General features: G+C 46.2%; 1 protein-coding gene across 4 annotated transcripts; it reads left to right on the top strand.

Moving 5' to 3' along the window:
- The first annotated feature begins 4,022 nt into the window (after positions 1 to 4,022).
- On the top strand, positions 4,023 to 16,346 carry LOC308530216 (cytochrome P450 2B4). Of its 4 annotated transcripts, none has more exons than XM_081106738.1 (9): positions 4,023 to 4,219; positions 6,341 to 6,503; positions 6,634 to 6,802; positions 8,835 to 8,995; positions 9,508 to 9,684; positions 10,255 to 10,396; positions 12,407 to 12,594; positions 12,763 to 12,904; positions 15,167 to 16,346. In XM_081106738.1, exons 2-9 carry the CDS (start codon positions 6,354 to 6,356, stop codon positions 15,346 to 15,348), a joined length of 1,311 nt encoding a protein of 436 aa, XP_080962864.1. In that variant the 5' UTR covers positions 4,023 to 4,219; positions 6,341 to 6,353; the 3' UTR covers positions 15,349 to 16,346. The 4 variants fall into 4 exon arrangements, with proteins under 4 accessions (XP_080962864.1, XP_080962861.1, XP_080962862.1 ...); XM_081106735.1 differs by having other exon boundaries at positions 4,025 to 4,219; positions 6,653 to 6,802; XM_081106736.1 differs by having other exon boundaries at positions 4,028 to 4,219; positions 6,653 to 6,802; positions 15,409 to 16,346.
- The last annotated feature ends 3,411 nt before the right edge of the window (positions 16,347 to 19,757 follow it).

The following is a 19,757-nucleotide window of genomic DNA, read 5'->3' as shown; positions in this document are numbered from 1 at the left end:
AATGCTGAAAGGTATTCTTTAAGAAGAGGAAGAAGAAAAAGGAACTCTTACCATTTGCCACAGCATGGATGGAACTGGAGAGCGGATAAATACCACAGGATCTCACTCATTTGTGGAATATAATGAATAACATAAACTGATGAACAAGGACTGATCCAGAGATGGAGAGGCATTGATTGGACTGTCGGGCCTTGGAGGGAAGGTAGGGGAGGGTGGGGGTAAGGGGGAAAGATCAACCAAAGGACTTATATGCAAGCATGTAGGCCTAACCAATGGACACGGACAACGGGGGGGTGAGGAGATGAGCGGGGGGGGGGGATAGAGGGTACACATATGTAATATCTTAATCAATAAAAAAAAAAGAAAAAGAAAAAAAAAAGAGACAACTTTCTGAAACATCCTCAAACATTACAGTACTTTATTTTTTTTTTTTTTTTTTTTTTTTTATAGATGTTAGAATTTATTTATTTATTTTTTTATTGCTTTAAGTATTACAAAGGGTATTACATATGTGTCCATTTTATCACCCCGCCCTAGACAGTCCCCTAGCCTCCCCTATCCCCCAGTGTCTTATGTCCATTGGTTATGCTTATATGCATGCATACAAGTCCTTTAGTTGATCTCTTACGCCCCTACCTCCTGCCCCCCAAACCTCCCCGGCCTTCCCGCTGCAGTTTGACAATCTGTTTGAGGCAGCTCTGCCTCTGTATCTATTATTGTTCAAAAGTTTATAATGGTCTCTATTATCCATGAATGAGTGAGATCATGTGGTATTTTTCCTTCATTGACTGGCTTATTTCACTTAGCATAATGCTCTCCAGTTCCATCCATGACGTTGCAAATGGTAAGAGTTCCTTTCTTTTTACAGCAGCATAGTATTCCATCGTGTAGATGTACCACAGTTTTCTAATCCATTCATCTACTGATGGGCACTTAGGCTGTTTCCAGATCTTAGCTATGGTGAATTGTGCTGCTATGAACATAGGGGTGCATATATCCTTTCTGATTCGTGTTTCTGGTTTCTTGGGATATAATCCTAGAAGTGGGATCACAGGGTCAAATGGGAGTTCCATTTTCAGTTTTTTAAGGAAACTCCATACTGTCTTCCATAGTGGCTGCACCAGTCTGCATTCCCACCAGCAGTGCACAAGTGATCCTTTTTCTCCACATCCTCTCCAGCACTTGTCGTTTGTTGATTTGTTGATGATAGCCAGTCTGACAGGTGTGAGATGATACCTCATTGTTGTTTTGATTTGCATCTCTCGGATGATTAGTGACTTTGAGCATGTTTTCATATGTCTCTTGGCTTTCTGAATGTCCTCTTTTGAAAGGTGTCTATTTAGGTCCTTTGCCCACTTTTTGATTGGATTGTTTATCTTCCTTTTGTTGAGTTGTATGAGTTCCCTATAAATTTTGGAGATTAGGCCCTTATCAGATATGACATTGGCAAATAAAACATTACAGTACTTTAAACTCGTTTTCACTATGGCCAATTGCATAGCATGTGGCACAACACTGAGACATTTTCAAAAATCCTCTCCAAGAAGGAGAACTTTCCCACCAAATACAACATTCAAATTCATAATTTCTCTCAGTAATCTGTTTATGGTGTTTATAGCATGACTGGATGCCATGCATTCGTCAATAATGAGAAGCTTGGCCTTTTTAATGGTTTTAGCAACTTCACTCTTTATATTGAGTCTAGAAATGGAAGTTTCATTTAATGGAATTGGTAATTTATACTGGGAATGAAAAGTTCTTCCACTGAGAAGTAAATTTGCAGCAATTCCTGTAGACGCTGTGGCTAAAACAGTACCACCATGACCTCTAATATAATGTATTAAAACTTTATAAAGATATATTTTTCCACTACCACCTGGACCATCCAGGAAAAAGCATTTAGGGCAGCTGTGGGCAAACTACGGCCCGCGGGCCGGATCCGGCCCGTTTGAAATGAATAAAACTATTGAAAAAAAAGACCGTACCCTTTTATGTAATGATGTTTACTTTGAATTTATATTAGTTCACACAAACACTCCATCCATGCTTTTGTTCCGGCCCTCCGGTCCAGTTAAAAACCCATTGTGGCCCTCGAGTCAAAAAGTTTGCCCACCCCTGATTTAGGGTGTACAGTTTGATCTTTGATGGCTGAAGTTATAGTGTGAAAGGCTGCCAACTGTTCATCATTCAGAGAATTTATCAAAACCTGTGCCTGTTGTCCCTCATATGATTCATCACATGTACTTGTATTCATTAATGAAGGATAGTCCTGAAGTTTGAAATGTGAACATTTCATTCCATGCAATGTGAATACCTCTTGAATTTCGTTAAGGGCGTGCTTTTCACAGTTTACACAGGCACCTTCTCTTTGGTGTGATTTGGGCGCTGCCATCTTGTGTTATGGGATTCCCGCCTCTGCTGTGGGGGCTGCCATCTTGTTACAGCGTGACGATCAATTTGCATATTCCCTCTTTATTAGATAGGATATTTCAGAAAACATGTGCAAACAGGAGAGGCCAGGTGTAGTACTAGTATATCCTAACAGCCATCATATTGGATAATGTAGCTCTAACCCACCGTGTGACTTTGGGTAAAACTCTCAACTTCTCAGTGCTTCACTCTCCTTATCTATAAAGTGGGATGAAAAAATACCCACCTCAAAGGGTAAAGCTCTTCATACCCATCAGTGATTTCTGGGTCTGGAACAAGGACCTAAGCATAGTGCCAAATCACACAGCACCATAGGAGCCAGGATCTGAGTCAGGAACATCCATGGTGGCAATTTTCCAAGGTTAAGAAAGTGCAGTTTCCATCCCTGAGTTCAAGAGGTCAGGATTGTCTGTCCCCTCCTCCTGGGTCAGAGGTGTATGATTCAACTGCCAGGGTCAGGTCCCTCGGTCTAGCAAGGGGTGTGCCTGACATTGCAGGAAAGATGCTGCCTCATCTCCCCCCATCTCCTTTTAAAGGAAAGACACAGAGAGCAGTGGAAAGCCAGGCTGAGACTGTGGCAGGTGCACATGCACATACTCAAGCACATACCTGGCAAGTAGGGACCGAGCCTGCCAGAGGCTCAGAGTGATGATAGCGACGGACACCAGCCCCGTGGACATCAATCAAACTGGACCAGGTCTCTGCACTTCTGGAGTTCAGGGTCTAAAGGGGGAAACAGAGACACTGAGACAGAGATAATGAGATAGGCACATACACACACAGATTATCAGAGAGGATCCTAGAAACATCCTCCGAGTGAAGACAGAGCTAGAGAAATAAAGAGAACTGCTGGCACTGGTCAGAGCAACCAGAGATCCAGGGACCCAAATATGCCCCCAGCCAGGTCTCAGTCCCTCTGTCTCTCTCGTCATTCCCATCTGTAGCTGCTACAGAAAGGAGGGTGAAGGAAGAGGTCTGGAGATAGACACTGAGCACTGAGCACCCAAAGGCCCTACAAACACAGGGATGAGAAGGTGCACAAACACACAAGCACACACAAGGACACATACCACCAGCACCACGCAAAAGCAAACACCCCTTCACATATGAATCCATAGCAATACATGTAAGCCTGTGCACATGCAAAATATGTACATAAGCACATGCAGACTCATACACAAAATACACTCGCACATGTACATCAATACAAATACCCCTTCACATAAAAAAAAAATCATACAAGTGCACACAAATGCAAGCAGACATGGGCAGACATGCAAGCATAAACACACACACAAGGCCACAACAAGTAGACAGTGCATACTCACCCGTACCCCCAAAATAAACACGTGAGTTCTCACGAGCATTCATGCTGACCTTTGTAACCACCACAGTGTCTCTGCCAACATCTGGGGAGCGGTTGCTGAGGTAGGGAGAAAGCAAGTTACTGGACAGGAAGTATGGGCCCTTTAGAACCTCTCTCAAGTTCATGCTCCTGGACAATGTCAGAGGGGAGGCGGGGAATGGATAAAGTTACATAACTGGGTGAGGAGGCAGGATCAGTATAAAAGGCCCAAGTTGAGACTGCAGTGGGTTGGAAGGCAGTCAGACTGGGACTATGGAGCTCAGTGTCCTCCTCCTCCTTGCTCTCATCACAGGACTCTTGATTCTCCTGGCCAGGGGCCACCCAAAGACACATGGCCATCTTCCGCCAGGACCCCGTCCTCTGCCCTTCTTCGGGAACCTTCTGCAGATGGACAGACGTGGCCTACTCAAATCCTTCCTGAGGGTGAGATGCAGATGGATGGGTTGGAGAGTGACTTCCCATCTCCGTATTTGGGGATCATTTACTATAAGGAGAAAGGCACCCTTCCAGGCTCAGGGGTGGGGAGTGTGAAGGTTGGTGAGGAAGAGGCAGGCAGCTGAAGCACAGTAGATGGTGGTCAGATAGTCAGAGATGTCTTGTTCACTGGGAATTGTGTGCCACTATCTCTGGAGTGAGCAAGTGGGGATGAAGAGGTGTCTGGATATGAGCCTGGGTGTAGCATTTCACATCTTTTGCCACCTTCTGTCAAGTTCCTGGGTGCCTGCTCCCCGGATGAGAGAGAAAAGGGGGCAGTGTCATTAGTCAAATAGGTTTCTCCTCTGTCAACAAAAGAAAAGGAAAGACTGGTTCATATCAGCACCAGGACAATGGGAGGAGGAAGGGAGCAGGAGGCCAGGTACAGAGGGCTTATCAATAATGCACATTAATGTGCTATCCATAACAGCTGATGCTATGGAGGATTTACTGGGCTCTGCATCACTGTTTCCCAGGCATGACTTTGTGTCTTGTCACCTATTTAGTTATTAGTAATGTAATCTACCCCATGAACTCACCTCTCAATGGGAGAACAAGAGCACTGACAGTAACTTCCAGCTGCCTCCTGTCTTACAGTCCAGACTCCTGCTGCACCCCCCTGCTCCCAGCCCCCCTAGCATGGTGATCACAAGCTTGGGCTTGTCATTACCTTTGCTTTTAACAGAGAGAGTTTTATCACATATGTGGAAGCCCCAAGTATGTGTGATTTGGTTCTCATTGTCTTCAATGTACCACAGGGTACCATGCTTTCCTATAAATTCCTGGACTCAGTTTCTTCATTCAGAATTAAGTGGCTGGGATTTGCCTGTATTGTTGTGGGAACTCACCAGGTCTCACAACAATCCTGTGGGCTAGGTGAGGTGCTAACCCCATCTTAGAGATAAGGACAGTGAGGCTTAGCTTGGGGAGGGCACTGTCCACAGCCACATGGCTGGGACTTCACAGAGGGGAAGCTTGGGTCCAGCAGGGAGGGCTCTCCTCTCCAGTGCCCTCAGAGACTGAAGCTGCCTAACAGTTTTGGAATCACTAAATTTTTTGAGAATCTCATTAAACCTTTATGCTCCCTCCCAATATTCACACACATCATCGCAAAAATTTGAGTTTCAGATCCCCAAAGCTCTTCTAGGGGTTCATGATCCTTGTGAGGAGAGAGAGAGAGAGAGAGAGAGAGAGAGAGAGAGAGAGAGAGAGAGAGAATGAGCTAGTGGGTGTCATGATGGGACGGGGTGGTGAAGGTGGCACTGCTTCTCCTCCATTCCCCTACATGTGCCCAAAGCCTCTGGACTCAGGCTTGAACTCGTGTTCCAGATTCAACTGTTACTCATTGAGTCTCAGTTTCCTCTTCTGTAAAATGCTAGTGACAATAAAAATGTGTCCCTCTTAAAACTGTGAGGATGAGATGGGGTATTGCAGTAGCATGTTCTTTTCACTGTTGTTTAGCATTCCATGGTATGGAAACATATTGATGGTGATGAGCATTGTATTAATAAGGTTTCAGTCTCCTTGTCCTGTGTTTTGGTGAACACAAGCTCACATTTTTGGGACATGTGCCTGAAATTAAGTTGATGAGTCACTGAATAGACATGTGAACTTTTAGCTTCAGTAAATACCACTGAGCAGTTTCCAAAGTGGCTGTACTAATGTTACGATTTTTTCAGATCTCGTGATCGCCACCAGAGGGCCATCCCTTTCTCTTCCTGTCTATCACAGGGCTGGCTGTTCAGGGTATTTCTCTGGGGAAATTGTCAGGATGCAGACAGCAGGTTGAAGTGGGTCACAAAAGGATGATCCTTTAGTTGTGATGCCAGGGAAATCTTGCCAGACTTAAGGATATGGGCAGGGGTGATATTAGAGATATTTAACCACCTATACTACTCGGGGCACCAATCAATCACGCAGTCCCTGGCTAGGTCATGGGCTACTCTTTTAGTTGCTGGATCCTGGGAAGGAGAAAGGCAGATTCAGATGGAGGGTTTTGGGGTGCCAGCTAATTACCAGTCTATATGTGTTGTAATGTTTTAACACTGTTGGTGTGGGTATACTTGGCAGCTCCGAGACAAATATGGGGATGTCTTCACGTTGTACCTGGGGCCAAGGCCTGTGGTCATACTATGTGGGACAGAGGCCATCCGAGAAGCCCTGGTGGACCAAGCTGAGGCCTTTTCTGGCCGGGGGAAAATCGCTGTTGTTGATCAAGTCTTTCAAGGATATGGTAAGGGCCTGAAAGGCACCAGGGGAAAGGGGGGACAGGGAATGGAGGATGGGGATTGCAGAAGGTGAATCTGGTAAGGCAGAATAGGGGTGAAGAGGGACCCAGAATCTCCTTCCAACTTCCTCTGCAGCCCATGCCTGCTTCCACAGGTGTGGTATTTGCCAACGGGGAACGCTGGAAGGCTCTTCGGCGATTTTCTCTGGCCACCATGAGGGACTTCGGGATGGGCAAGCGGAGTGTGGAGGAGCGGATTCAGGAGGAGGCGCAGTGTCTGGTGGAGGAGCTTCAGAAATCCCAGGGTGAGCCTGGGGGATGGTAAGGAAAGACAGACGGTGTAATTGAGAGGATCAGGGTACACGGCAACAGAAAGACAGGGGTGTACGTGGGCAGAGAAAGAGAAGTAGAGATAAAGAAAGCAGAGCCAAATAGACCGTCAGTCAGAGGGACAGGGACACAGGAAGGTACATGGAGACCGATGGAGATGAGTAGGAGAGGGACACAGGGAACCAGAAGAGAGGTGGGATGTATACTAACTCACACACACACACACACACACACACACACACACACACACAATTTTTGTTGATTTAAGAGAGGAAGGGAGGGGGGGGAGAGAGAGAGAGAGAGAGAGAGAGAGAGAGAGAGAGAGAGAGAGAGAGAGAGAGAATCATTGATTGGCTGCCATCTGCACGCCCTCTACTGGGGATTGAGCCTAAAACCTGGTCATGTGCCCTGATCTGGAATTGAACCATGACCTCTTAGTTCATAGGTCGACACTCAATCACTGAGCCAACCAGCTGGGCCATATATTTAGATATTAGCATGCTATTTACTTGTGCTCAAGGAAACTGATTCATGGATTAATTGTGTCTGTCAAAGGAAAAACAGTACTTATATAAAGGAATGCAAAAAGACAAAAGGAAGAACTTCAGACATTGGAAAACAATGGACTGTTTTCCGTTTCTTAAGTCAACTGCTGACAAACTGGCAGTGAGGGCAGTGGGGTTTTCTGCTCTGCAGCTGGATGAGCTATCAGAGAAGCACTTCTGGTTGCTTTTAGATTCTCCCTAAAACTGATGTTTATAAGATATAAAGGTAACAGGGTCCTTTCTCAAGAGATTGCAAGATATAAACGTAGAGGTTTGGAGGGAGAGGCAGAGGCAGAGACACAGGAACAATAAAAAAAAGAGACAGAGGGACTAAGAGAAAGACAGGAGGAAACAGACTGAGGCAGACAGAGAGACAGAGAAGGTGAAAGAGACAGAGATGGAGGAACCAAGTCAAAGAGAGACACACAGAGACAGAGTGAGTGGAAGAGACCCCGTGAGGCAAAAAGGAAAAGGCAGAGAAAGTGAGACAGACAGACAGACAGGCTCAGTAAAGGGTCTGCAGAGGAACAAGAGAAGATGGACGGGTGAGACCCACAGAGAAGATGGCACCAACCGGATGACCTGACCATCTGTTGCTCGGGAGCTCACAGCCCACTCTCCCTTCCACAGGGCTAGCCTAGCATATGCAGACATCAGTTAACAAGTATAGAACAATTTTCTGAAGACCAGAGACCCCTAGAGGTGAACAAAGGAAGTAAGGGGAGAGACAGAAAGGGGCAGGGGGAACAGAGCTTTTATGCCATAATCAATAAAAAAAATGTACATGCAATTGATTGAACACCTGCATTGCACTCCCACTGGCCCTGGGACTTAATTGTACCTGCTCCCCCAGTCAGAACTGGGGCCTGAGAGCGGACCAACCACACAGCCTCTGTAGCTGGGCTGCCTGGGTCTGAATCCTGGCCCTAGAGCTGAGTCGCTGGGTAATCCTGGTCAAATTTCTTAACTTCTCTGTTTGCCCATCTATGAAATGGAGATAATAACATAACTATACCTTCCTTACAGGGTTGAGGTGAGAATTAAATAAAATAGCACTGGCAGGTGCTCAATGGTTAGAGCATCGACCCTCATACTAAAGGGTCTCAGGTTCCATTTCTGGTCAAGGGCACATACCTCAGTTGCAGGGCATGTGTGGGAGGCAACCAATCAATATGTCTTTCTCACTCCCCCCCCCTCCCCGCCTCTCCTCCATCCCCTCCACTCCATATAAAAATGAAGCCAATGGAAAAAATATCCTCAGGTGACAATAACAAATAATAAAATAAAATAATAGACTAGGGCCTGGCATATCATATGGACTAATGAGTGGTAGCTGTTATTATTCCTATTTTCTTTATCATTACTGAGCAATGAAGGACAGTTACACAGAGATGGGGCAGCTGCCAAGTGCTCCCCAGACATTTGAGTCTGTGTCCCTGGACCTGCCACTTCCTACTCCTAGGAGCCCTCCAGGACCCCACCTTGATCTTCCACTCCATCACTGCCAACATCATCTGCTCCATTGTCTTTGGAAGACGCTTTGCCTACAGAGACCCTGATTTTCTGAAGCTTCTGGACATGTTCTACCAGTCCTTCGCACTCATCAGCTCCTTCTCCAGCCAGGTCAGGGAGAGGGTGAGGGAGGGTGGGGAGGAGGTGGACATTCAGGAAAGGGAAAACGGGTGATCTGCTTTGGGGCCCCAGAAATGCAGCTTAAGGTTGGAAGATGTGCAGGACAACAGGGAGAGACAGGGCCACAGACACCTGGAGGGAGAGAGAGATGGTGAGATAAGGCCTGAGAGACAAAGAGAAAGAAAGAGGAGTAATGGAGGAGGCAGAAACAGAGAGTCAGAGAATTAGAGGGAGAGAAAAGAGAGGAAAAGAGAGAAGAAGGAGGAAACAAGACAAAAAAGAGCAAAGCTAAAGAGATCCTGAGAGGCAGAGTTGACAAGAATGTGTGTGTGTGTGTGTGTGTGTGTGTGTGCGTGAGAGAGAGAGAGAGAGAGAGAGAGAGAGAGAAACAGGAGACAGAGATTCCCCTCTACCAGCGGTATTAGGGCCCAGGAGGGTTGTCTCTTCCTGTGACCCACTAGCTCAGCCTCAGGAGGACCTTACAGCCCCCTTGTCTCCCACAGGTGTTTGAGCTCTACTCTGACTTCTTGAAGTACTTTCCTGGCACACACAGGCAAATCTACAGAAACATGCAGGAAGTCAAAGACTTCATTGGCCACAGTGTGGAGAAGCACAGGGAGACCCTGGACCCCAACGCCCCCCGGGACTTCATTGATACCTACCTGCTCCGCATGGACAAAGTGGGGTTTGAGAGAGGGGAATGAAAGGGGAGGGGAGGGGAGGGAGGAAAAGATGGGGGGCAGTGAGAAGAAGGGAGGGGAATGAGGATGATGGAAGAACAGAGGATGCAAAGGGGATATTAGGAAAAGGTAGGAGGGATGAAAGAAGGAGAAACTAGGGAGGAGGCAGAGAGAGATGGATAAAGAGAGGGAGGGAAGAAGGGAGAGGAAGAGGAGAGAGAGAGAGAGAGAGAGAGAGAGAGAGAGAGAGAGAGAGAGATCGGAGAAATACAGGACAAGGGACAAACAATAGGGCAATAGCTGAAAAGACCCACAGAGGCAGAAAGAGGCTGGGAGAGGAAGTGAGACAAGCACACCAAAGAGATGTTGAGATGGACTGAAACAGAGCCAGAGTGAAGAGAGACAGAGATAAGGATATATGGGTGGACATGAAGAGGACAAAGAAAAGTAAAATGGACCAGCTGGTGTGAGAGACCCAGAAATAGGTGGGGGGCGGGGGACCCTGATACATGCATGCAGCAAGGTTCCAGCCTCCCCTGATTCCAATGAACCCCACCTCTCTGGACCCAGGAGAAGTCCGACCCGAACAGCGAGTTCCACCACCAGAACCTCATCAACACCGTACTCTCTCTCTTCTTTGCGGGCACGGAGACCACCAGCACCACTCTCCGCTATGGATTCCTGCTAATGCTCAAATATCCCCACATCACAGGTAGGCAGAGTGGGGACAGCCAATCTGGGTAGTCCTCCGATCCCTTTTTGGCCGCAGAAGTGGGGTAGGGGTCTTGCCTAAATGAGAGAGGCAGTATTTTCCTCTGAAATTAGGAACACTGCAGGTTTTAATGAACTGCCAACTAAGCCAGCCCTGTTGGATGGATGGATAAAGAATCTGTCAATCTGTTCTGTTTTCACTGATCACTTAAAAATTCATTTATCCATCCACCCATCCATCCATCCATCCACCCACCCATCCATTCATCTGTCTGTGCTTTAATCTGTATACTTAGATTCCTTTATCTATGATTTGCCCAAGAACATACACTTTCATTCTTTATTTGGATTAATTGATTCACCTATGTGTTGAACCTTTGAAACAATGGTTAATTGAATGAACTATGTGTCATGATTCATTGGCTCACTCATTCATTCATGCATGCATCCATCTGTTCTTCTATGAACTAGCTTTCATTTCTTAATCCTTCCATCAGTCTTTCAATTCATCCTTAACTCTTCTATCCCTTCATTTATTAATTACACAATCAATTCACTGATTCATCTTTCATTTACTCATCTGTCATCAAACCATCATCCATTTATCACTTTTTCTACTAATTTATTCATTCCCTTATTCCTCCATAAATCTAGCCATCCATTTATTCAGGTAATTTATTGGTTGATTAGGTTTATTTATTTATTTGTCTATTGGTAATTATTCATCTACTGATTGATAAGTAAATACATGCAACCATTAAATAATGTTCTTCCATCCATCAGTCTTTTTATTTATGAACTAGAGGCCCAGTGCACAAAATTTGTGCAGGGGGGGAGGGTCCCTCAGCCCAGCCTGTGCCCTCTTGCAGTCCAGGAGCCCCTGAGGGATGTCCGACTGCTAAGGAGGCAGGAGAGGCTCCCACCGCTGCTGCACTCGCCAGCCATGAGCCCAGCTTCTGGCTGAGGAGCACTCCCCTTATGGGAGCACACTGACCACCAGAGAAAACTCCTGCACTGAGCATCTTCCCCCTGGTGGTCATTGTGCATCATAGCGACCAGTCATTCTGCCGTTTGGTCAATTTGTATATTAGCCTTTTATTATATAGGATTGGTTGATTGATATACTCATTTATTTACCCAATTATTCATGGGTTAATCTATTGATCTATTTCACTGTCATATTCCTGAGGACCTAGCACAATATGTGCCTCATTTACAATACACACAATAAATATTAGTTCATTTCCCACTCATCTTAGAGAAGAAATTTTGACAGGTGCAGAGCCTCAAGTTCTCAATCTGATATGTGATGTGTGTGTGTGCACACACATGTGTATGTGTGTTTCCCTGTGCATGTAGGGGAAAGAATCTATAACATTCATTAGATTTCAAAAAGTGAGAATTCTTCTAGTTTCCCCTTTGCTCCCCCACCCAAGCTGATTGTTTTGAGAAGTGTCAATGATTTAACACTTTACTGTAAGTTTTTAAAAATTATTATTATTATTTTATTGATTTCAGAGAGGAAGGGAGAAGAAATCATTGATTGGCTGCCTCCTGCACTATACACCCCCTACTAGGGATTGAGCCCGCAACCCAGGCATGTGCCCTTCACAGGAATTAAACTAGGGACCCTTCAGTCCACAGGCTCTATCCACAGAGCCAAATCAGCTAGGACCTATAAGTTTTTCCTGACTCATTGGCCCATAGAAAGCAGTGTCCCTACTGAAATGTCTATTATTATTATTATTATTATTATTATTATTAAATACACTTTTATTGATTTCAGAGAGGAAGGGAGAGGGAGAGAGAGACAGAAACATCAATGATGAGAGAGAATCATTGATCTGCTGTCTCCTGCACACCCCTCACTGGGGATCGTGCCTGCAACCCGGCATATTCTCTAACTAGGAATTGAACCATAACCCCCTGGTTCATAGGTCAACTCTCAACCACTGAGCTATGCCGGCCGGGCTGAAATGCTCCTTTAAACAAGGTTCACTCTTCTATGCAGAGAAAGTCCACAAGGAGATTGATCAGGTGATTGGCTCACATCGCCCTCCAGCCCTTGATGACCGGGCCAAAATGCCATACACTGAAGCAGTCATCCACGAGATTCAGAGATTTGGAGACCTGATTCCTATGGGTGTGCCCCACGTGGTCATCAAAGACACTAAATTCCGAGGGTACATCATCCCAAAGGTGAGGCCAGCCAGGCAACCACATCTCTCCTGTGTGGGAGCCTGGGTTCTCTGAATCTCCAAACTTGACCTCTTGTTTTATCACTAGGGCTTCTTGTTTCATGTTGTGTTTTCAGGGTGGGGTGGTGAAGGGAATGACAATATTTTGTATCTTGTGATCATTCCTCAGAACACTGAAGTATATCCCATCCTGAACTCTGCTCTCTTTGACTCACGTTACTTTGACACACCAGACACCTTCAACCCTAACCACTTTCTGGATGCCAATGGGGCACTGAAGAAGAATGAAGCTTTTATACCCTTCTCCCTAGGTAAGCTGGATCTGCACTCACTTCCCAGACACCAGAGTGCAGGTGTCTTCACCTCCTTGAGACATCAAGGAGAGGCTTTTGTTTATTGAGCAGTTAGTACATGCCAGCTGCTTTACTTTCATTATCCCATCCCATATGCACTACAACCCTAGAAGAGGTTTAAAAGGTGAGGTCACAGCCCAGTGGCACACCTTGGTATGCTGGACCTTGGGAAAGTATGTTAACCTCTCTATATCTCGGTATAAGATATCTGTTGAGCAGTATACTCTGAGCCCAGTGCTTTACTGGAGGCTGAAGATAATGCATCAGACAAGTCACGTAGACAGAGAAACATTATCTGTCAGGATGTGAAGACAGAAAACAAAACAAAACAGCTAGCTGCCATGGGCAGAAAGAAATACAAACTTAACCAAAGAGGAGTTAGAGACAAATGTCTACTGAAGGGTCCAAAGGACAGCCCAAGGATGGAAGGACTCTAGATAACAGGCTCTTCTAGAATGAGGTGGGTCATGGAGCCAGTTACAGGAGAGGAACCATGCCAGAACCCTGCCCTGAAGATTTTTTGCTCATGTGTCCTAACTTCTAGGTGTGCTAAAAAATGTGAACCCTTCCCCAGATACCTCCACACAGGCACAATGTCCAATAACTTGAAAGGTTTAGGAAATGCCTAGAAACCCATCCTTGAAATGGCCTTTTCAAGGTGGTCATCTTGCAGATTAGGAACCAATGAATTAATGGAGGAGACTCTTGGTGTCTGCCTGACCTTTCTGGATACCTTTGCCCTCATTTCTCTCCAAGCCAGTGGTTTATAACCTATTGGGGGGGGGCGGGTGTACACTTCTGAGAATCTGATGGAAGCCATACACCTACCTCACATACATAAATCCCATTCACAAGTTTATGTACAATATGTTTTTTTTTTCTTAAAACTGAGATAAGAAACAAAACAGAGATAAGAAAGGAAACAGAAACATACTCAAAGAAACAAAGAACAAACTGATGGTTACCAGAGGCAAGGAGGCTTGGGGGACTGGGTGAAAAGGTGAAGGGAGTTAGAAGTACAAATTGGTAGTTACAGAATAGTCACAGGGATGCAAATTACGGTTTATGGAATATAGTCAATAATATTGAAATACCTATGTGTGGTGTCAGTTGTATAGTAGACTCATAGTGCGGTAGACTTGAAACTAATATAAAAGAATATTGAATGCCAACTGTAAATGAAAATAAATCAATAAATAAAACAACCCAGAGATAGAAAATCACATGCAGTGCCAGACATTCACCCCACAGTCTCCACCACACATACCTGAAAAAACACACCAAGTACCGTCTACATCTATAGGATCTTTAGTGTGAACCAGAAGCTCTTTGAATAATTCTTTCATTTTGTTAATCCTCACCTGAGGTTATTTTTTTCCATTGATTTTTAGAGAGAGTGCAAGGGAGTGGGGGAGGGAGGGAGAGGGAGAGAGAGAGAGAGAAACATCAATGTGAAAGAGACACATTGATTGGTTGCCTCCTGAACGTGCCCTGACTGCAACCCAGGTATATGCCCTTGACAAGGAATCAAATCTTGGACCCTTCAGTGTGAAGGCAAACACTCTAATCACTGAGCCACACCATCCAGAGCTTTTCTAAGAATTTTTACAAATATTAACAATTCTCCAAATGTTGTCAGAACTATGCCCACATCTACACATGTGGAGGTGCGCATGCACACACATACACACATCCAACCCAATGATAGTCCTTAGACTCTGTGAGGTCAACCGAACCTTTGGAAATCTAACAAAAGCTACAATCTTCCCTGGAAAGATATACATCAAAGATTTGCACCTGGTTTTAGAGGTTTGGGGACACCCTAACAGTCTACCCTGAATTGCAAGTGAAAGGCTAGTCCCATCCAAACCAGTTGCAATGGACACAGGTGTCTGGACTTTGGGCAAAGAATATGCATCCAGCCCAGCAGGCGGCTGAGCATTGACCTATGAACCAGGAGGTCACGGTTTGATTCCTGGTCAGGCACATGCCCAGGTTGTGGGCTTGATCCCTAGTAGGGGCTGTGCAGGAGGCAGCTGATCAATGATTCTCTCTCATCATTGATGTTTCTATCTCTCTCTCCTCTCCCTTCTTCCTTCCTCTATTTGAAATCAATAAAAATATATTTTAAACACACACACACACACACACACACACACACACACACACACGAATATGCATCCACTCCAGGTCCACATTGTTGATTTTCTGTGCCCACAGGGAAGCGCATTTGTCTTGGCGAAGGTATCGCTCGTGCAGAATTATTCCTCTTCTTCACCACCATCCTCCAGAATTTCTCCGTGGCCAGTCCCGTGGCCCCTGAGGACATAGACCTCACACCCCGGGAGTGTGGAGTGGGCAAGCTGCCCCCAGTGTACCAGATCCGATTCCTGTCCCGCTGAGGGGGTTGAAGGAAGGAGATCAAAGGATCCCAGGGTCATGAAGTATTCCCACCTCTGCAGGAATGTTGCCTGACTCTACCCATGTTCTGCATCTGAGAGATCTGCTACAAGCCAGTCTCCTTCTTCCTCCTTGGTTGCCACCTCCACGAGAATGTCCATTCTGCAGTCTGCCTCCTTCCATCATGCTGCAGCTCTTCTAAAGACTCAAGGAGGTGTTCTTCTTTCCTCTGTTAATAGAATTCCAGAAGTGGTGTATATATAGAAATTGGAGGCTGAAAGGGTAAACTCATCTGAGGATCTCTCTGCAGTTCTGCCTCCTGGCCACTGCTTACCCTGAGTGACTTCTCCCTTCCTTAGAACAACCACAGCCTCCATTTAACAACTCCTTGTGCTCCATGATCTGTACATACATGATCTTGCTTGAATACTACTCCCAATAGCCCCATGTGGTGGGTACAATGATTGTGTCCATTGTACACATGAGAACACAGAGGCGGGGCAATGGCATCAGTTGTCTGAGGTCACATGGTTAGTGAGTGCAGGTGCAAGATTCACACTCAGTCTCTGTGTCTCTAGAACACAAACTATCAAAGCTCCTCCCACCCATATATTTTTAAATTAATCTGAAACTCAGAGACAAAAAAATCAACCATTTTTACTAGTGTAATTGCTTTCTGGATTTGCCTCTTCTGCATAATGCATATAATGAAATCACATAATATGTGGTCTTTTGTGAATGGCTTCTTTCACTTAGCATGATATTTTTGAGGTTCATCCACATTATAGACTGTAGTTGTGCCCTGCCATTGTCCAGCTGTCTCCTCATTTTACTGCCTTTCCCTTTCCTTTTCAATATAAAAGGGCCTCCTCAGCCCAGGGCCTCCTGACCTGTGTGGTTATAAACTGGTGCCTTGGATTCCCCGATATACCTCTTCAAACGCACTGAGACTCAAATAAACATCCAAAACCTGACACCTCAGGTCAGGTGGTGATCCATGCCACTTTATGTGTGACTCATTTATTTTCAGGGCACTAGGAATATTTCCAGAAGGTGAAAATTTCTACTTCACCTCAATGCCAGCTCCATGAAAGCAAACCCGTTGTCTTGTTCATCACTGTTCTCTCAGCACAAAGAACGCTGTGTGGCATATGACAGGTGTTAAAAATATTTGCTCAGAAATGAATGAATGAAGGAATGAATGAATGGTTAGCTCAGACAATCCTCCAAAAGTACCAACATGGAGCTAATTTCCTCCCCTCAGATCACATGTCCTCCAATCTTACTTTGTTCTGATGCCTCGAACATGTCCCTGTCCCATGGGCACAAGATGCTCCTATTTTGGACCTGCCAGCTATACTCAATCCCTCAGATGCAATGCTACCCGCTGACAAAATGGGTTGAGAGCCACACTTGCAGTGCAAAAACCATGAAACAGCTTTCACCTGAATTTGAACCCAGACAGTTTGGACCCAGAGCTCAGACCTTATCACCTGTTCCACCAGCTGGCATACCACCCTTTCTTGAGGGAGGTGCTCTTCATTCAAGGGCACTCCCCACCAAGGTACCTCAGGCCATCCATGGGAAGGAAGCTTTGGGATCCAATCAAGATGCTAGACTTCCTGGCCTCTGCAACATCTGCCACCTTTGGGTTCCCTGTTGCCTCTGGTGAGTTACAAGGAGTTCTGTCAAGGTAGATTTCTGGCATACTCTCTCCCACTAAGCACAGAAGAAACAATACACAGGGCAACCTACCATTTAAGAGAAACAGCGGAATGGAAGGCAGGCACAGCAAGGAGCATGGCGTTCCGGACTGGCCTGCTCCTCATCATCCTTATAGTCTTCTTGCTAATCTGGGGCCACCACACCTTCTGGGGCCACCTCCCTCCTGGACCCCGGCCTCTGCCCTTCCTGGGGAACATTTTGCAAATAGACCACAAGTGCCTCTCAAGTCCTTCCAGGCAGTGAGATGCGGAGGGGTGGACAGGAGGAGCTCACAGGCAGCAAGGCAATTTGGGGCCAATTTTAGGATTGGACTTCTCAGGCCATCCTGGGGATTGGTTTCTTTCAGCCATAATCTGGCCAATATGCCCACTAGAGAAGCTTCTGGAATTCCTGAGTAGGAATGTAGAAAAGGGAGACTGGAGGGAGAAATTCTGACAGACTGGAGACTTTGAGCTGTGGTCCTGGTTTGGGAGGGACTAGAGCTCAGATGTGGGGAGCCTCTGCAACTCCTCAAATAGAAGCTGGGAGGGTTTGGAAAAGCCGAGAGAGGAGGACACTTGGGGTGAGGGCTGCATGGGAGGGTTGGGGGCCATGGAATGCAAGTGTGCCTTCTTCCCAATGGGGCTGCAGCCAGCCAGGTCTAGGCTACACTGGAAGTATGATGTGGGTGTGAAGATGGAGACCCTTCTCTTGAGTTAGGGAGTGAGATCTTGACCCTGCCCACACAGCTGCAGGATAAATATGGTGATGTCTTCATGGTCTACCTGGGGCCCCAGCCTGTCATCATCCTGTGTAGGTAAGAGGTGCTGAAGGAGGCTCTGTTGGATCAGGCTGAGGCTTTCTCTGGCCGAGGGTACATTTCTATTGTTGATCCCATCTTCCAGGGTATTGGTGAGTGGGGATGGGTGGGGCCTGGGGAGAGGACAAGGGAATATTCTATGCAGCCTAAAACCTTCCCTGCATGCACCATCAATCAGGTGTGGTTTTCGCCAGTGGAAAGTCTTGGAAGACCCTTAGGTGATTCTCTCTAACCACCATGAGGGATTTTGGGATGGGGAAGCAGAGCATTGAGAAGCTAATTCAGAATGAGACTCAGCGTCTGGTGGAGGAGCTGTGGAAATCCCAGGGTATGCACTGGTCAGGACAGGGGATGGAGGGACAGACAGAGGTGGGTGAGATGGGGACACAGAGGGAGGAGAGAACACGACTGATGGAGAAGGATCCAGACACAGCCACACAGAGATTCAGGAACAGGCTTAGAGACAGAGAAAGAGAAAAAGAATGAGAAAGACGAAGAGAGACAGAGACTGGGAAGGACAGAGGGAGAGTAAGAAGAAGCAGAGGAGAGAGAGGAAGAAAGCAAGAGAGAAAACCTGAGTATGCTGAGAAAGATCAATCTAGAATCAGACACTGCAAGGAAAAGCCCTAGAAAGAAAAAGGTAAAGATAGAAATCGAGTCTGGGACACTCAGTGTCAGTGAGGCCAAGGACAAGGAACACTGGAGGCACTGAAAAGGGAAATCATGGAGAAGGGGCTTGGTCTCAAAGGAGAGTCAGAGAGAAGACCAGAGACAGACACAGAAAGTCAGATGAAGAGACCAAGGAAAACAAGAGTTACAGAGGGAAAATTCTCAGAAAAAAAGTTGAGATGTAGAGGCCAGTGAAAGACAGGCTAAACCAGAGAAATAGAACACACACACACACACACACACACACACACACCACCACCACCACCACCACCACCACCACCAACAACAACAACAACAATCACACATACTAAGAGAGTACCAGCCAGGCCAGAGCCACCCAGAAGGGAACCACTCATGACAGATCTCTCATCCCCAGGGCCCTATCTGGATCCCAACTCCCTCTTTAACTCCATCATAGCCAACATCATCTGCTCCATTGTCTTTGTTTTTATATGAAAATCCTTACTGTTGATGCATGCATGAGTGCTTATCATCAAATCAGAGTGTGCAGTAAAGTCCCCACCCCTCCAGCAGCTCCGTCGTTTTTGGAGAGCGCTTTAATGACCAGGACCCTAGATTCTTACAGCTGCTAAATTTACTGAATGAAGTCTTCACCGTTATCAGCTCTTTGTACAGCCAGGTAAGGCCAAAGATTCCATGGTGGCCACCAATTGAGGTGAGTGGAGCTTGGCAAGGGATCCGATGCTTTTTGTCCTAAGCAGCAAAACAAGACTGCATCAGAAGTTGGTGTTCTGTGCACACACTTCATCCCCTGCACCCTGCCAGGTGAGGCATTGAGTCTGACTGGGGATAGCAATCAGGCCTTCTACAAGGGTAGACTCTGAAAGAGGAAATCTCGGCAACTATAAGAGTGACTGGGGAAGGGTATAGCTGTTCACATATCAGAGAGGGTATTGTCTCTTCAGCTGGGAGGCACATTCTGCAAGCCCAGGGGGTGAGAGGTGCCCTTCAGATGCAGTCATAACTGCAACACCCACAGCACCAGCCTAGAGACTAGAACAGGTTCTGGCTTTCCTGTAGATGTTTGAATTTTTCTCTGGCATCTTGAAACACTTCCTTGGCACCCACACTCGCTTGTATAGTCTCATTCAAGAAGTGGAAGATTTTGTCACTGAGGTCATTGAGATGCACTGGAAAACGCTGGACCCCAGTGCCCCAGAGGACTCATCGATTCCTTCCTGCTCCTCATGGACAAGG

Source organism: Myotis nattereri, assembly GCF_964212035.1.
Source record: "Myotis nattereri genome assembly, chromosome: 15".
NCBI lineage: Eukaryota > Metazoa > Chordata > Mammalia > Chiroptera > Vespertilionidae > Myotis > Myotis nattereri.
This window is presented reverse-complemented; position numbering and strand designations above follow the sequence as displayed.

What these genes read in the sequence shown, in the direction of transcription:
- LOC308530216 (XM_081106735.1), top strand. Translation starts at nt 4,049, where the DNA reads ATGGAGCTCAGTGTCCTCCTCCTCCTTGCTCTCATCACAGGACTCTTG. An exon ending in GGAGCTTCAGAAATCCCAGG is followed by an intron (nt 6,803 to 8,834) that starts GTGAGCCTGGGG and finishes TCCTACTCCTAG; the next exon opens with GAGCCCTCCAGGACCCCACC. An exon ending in TCAGCTCCTTCTCCAGCCAG is followed by an intron (nt 8,996 to 9,507) that starts GTCAGGGAGAGG and finishes TGTCTCCCACAG; the next exon opens with GTGTTTGAGCTCTACTCTGA.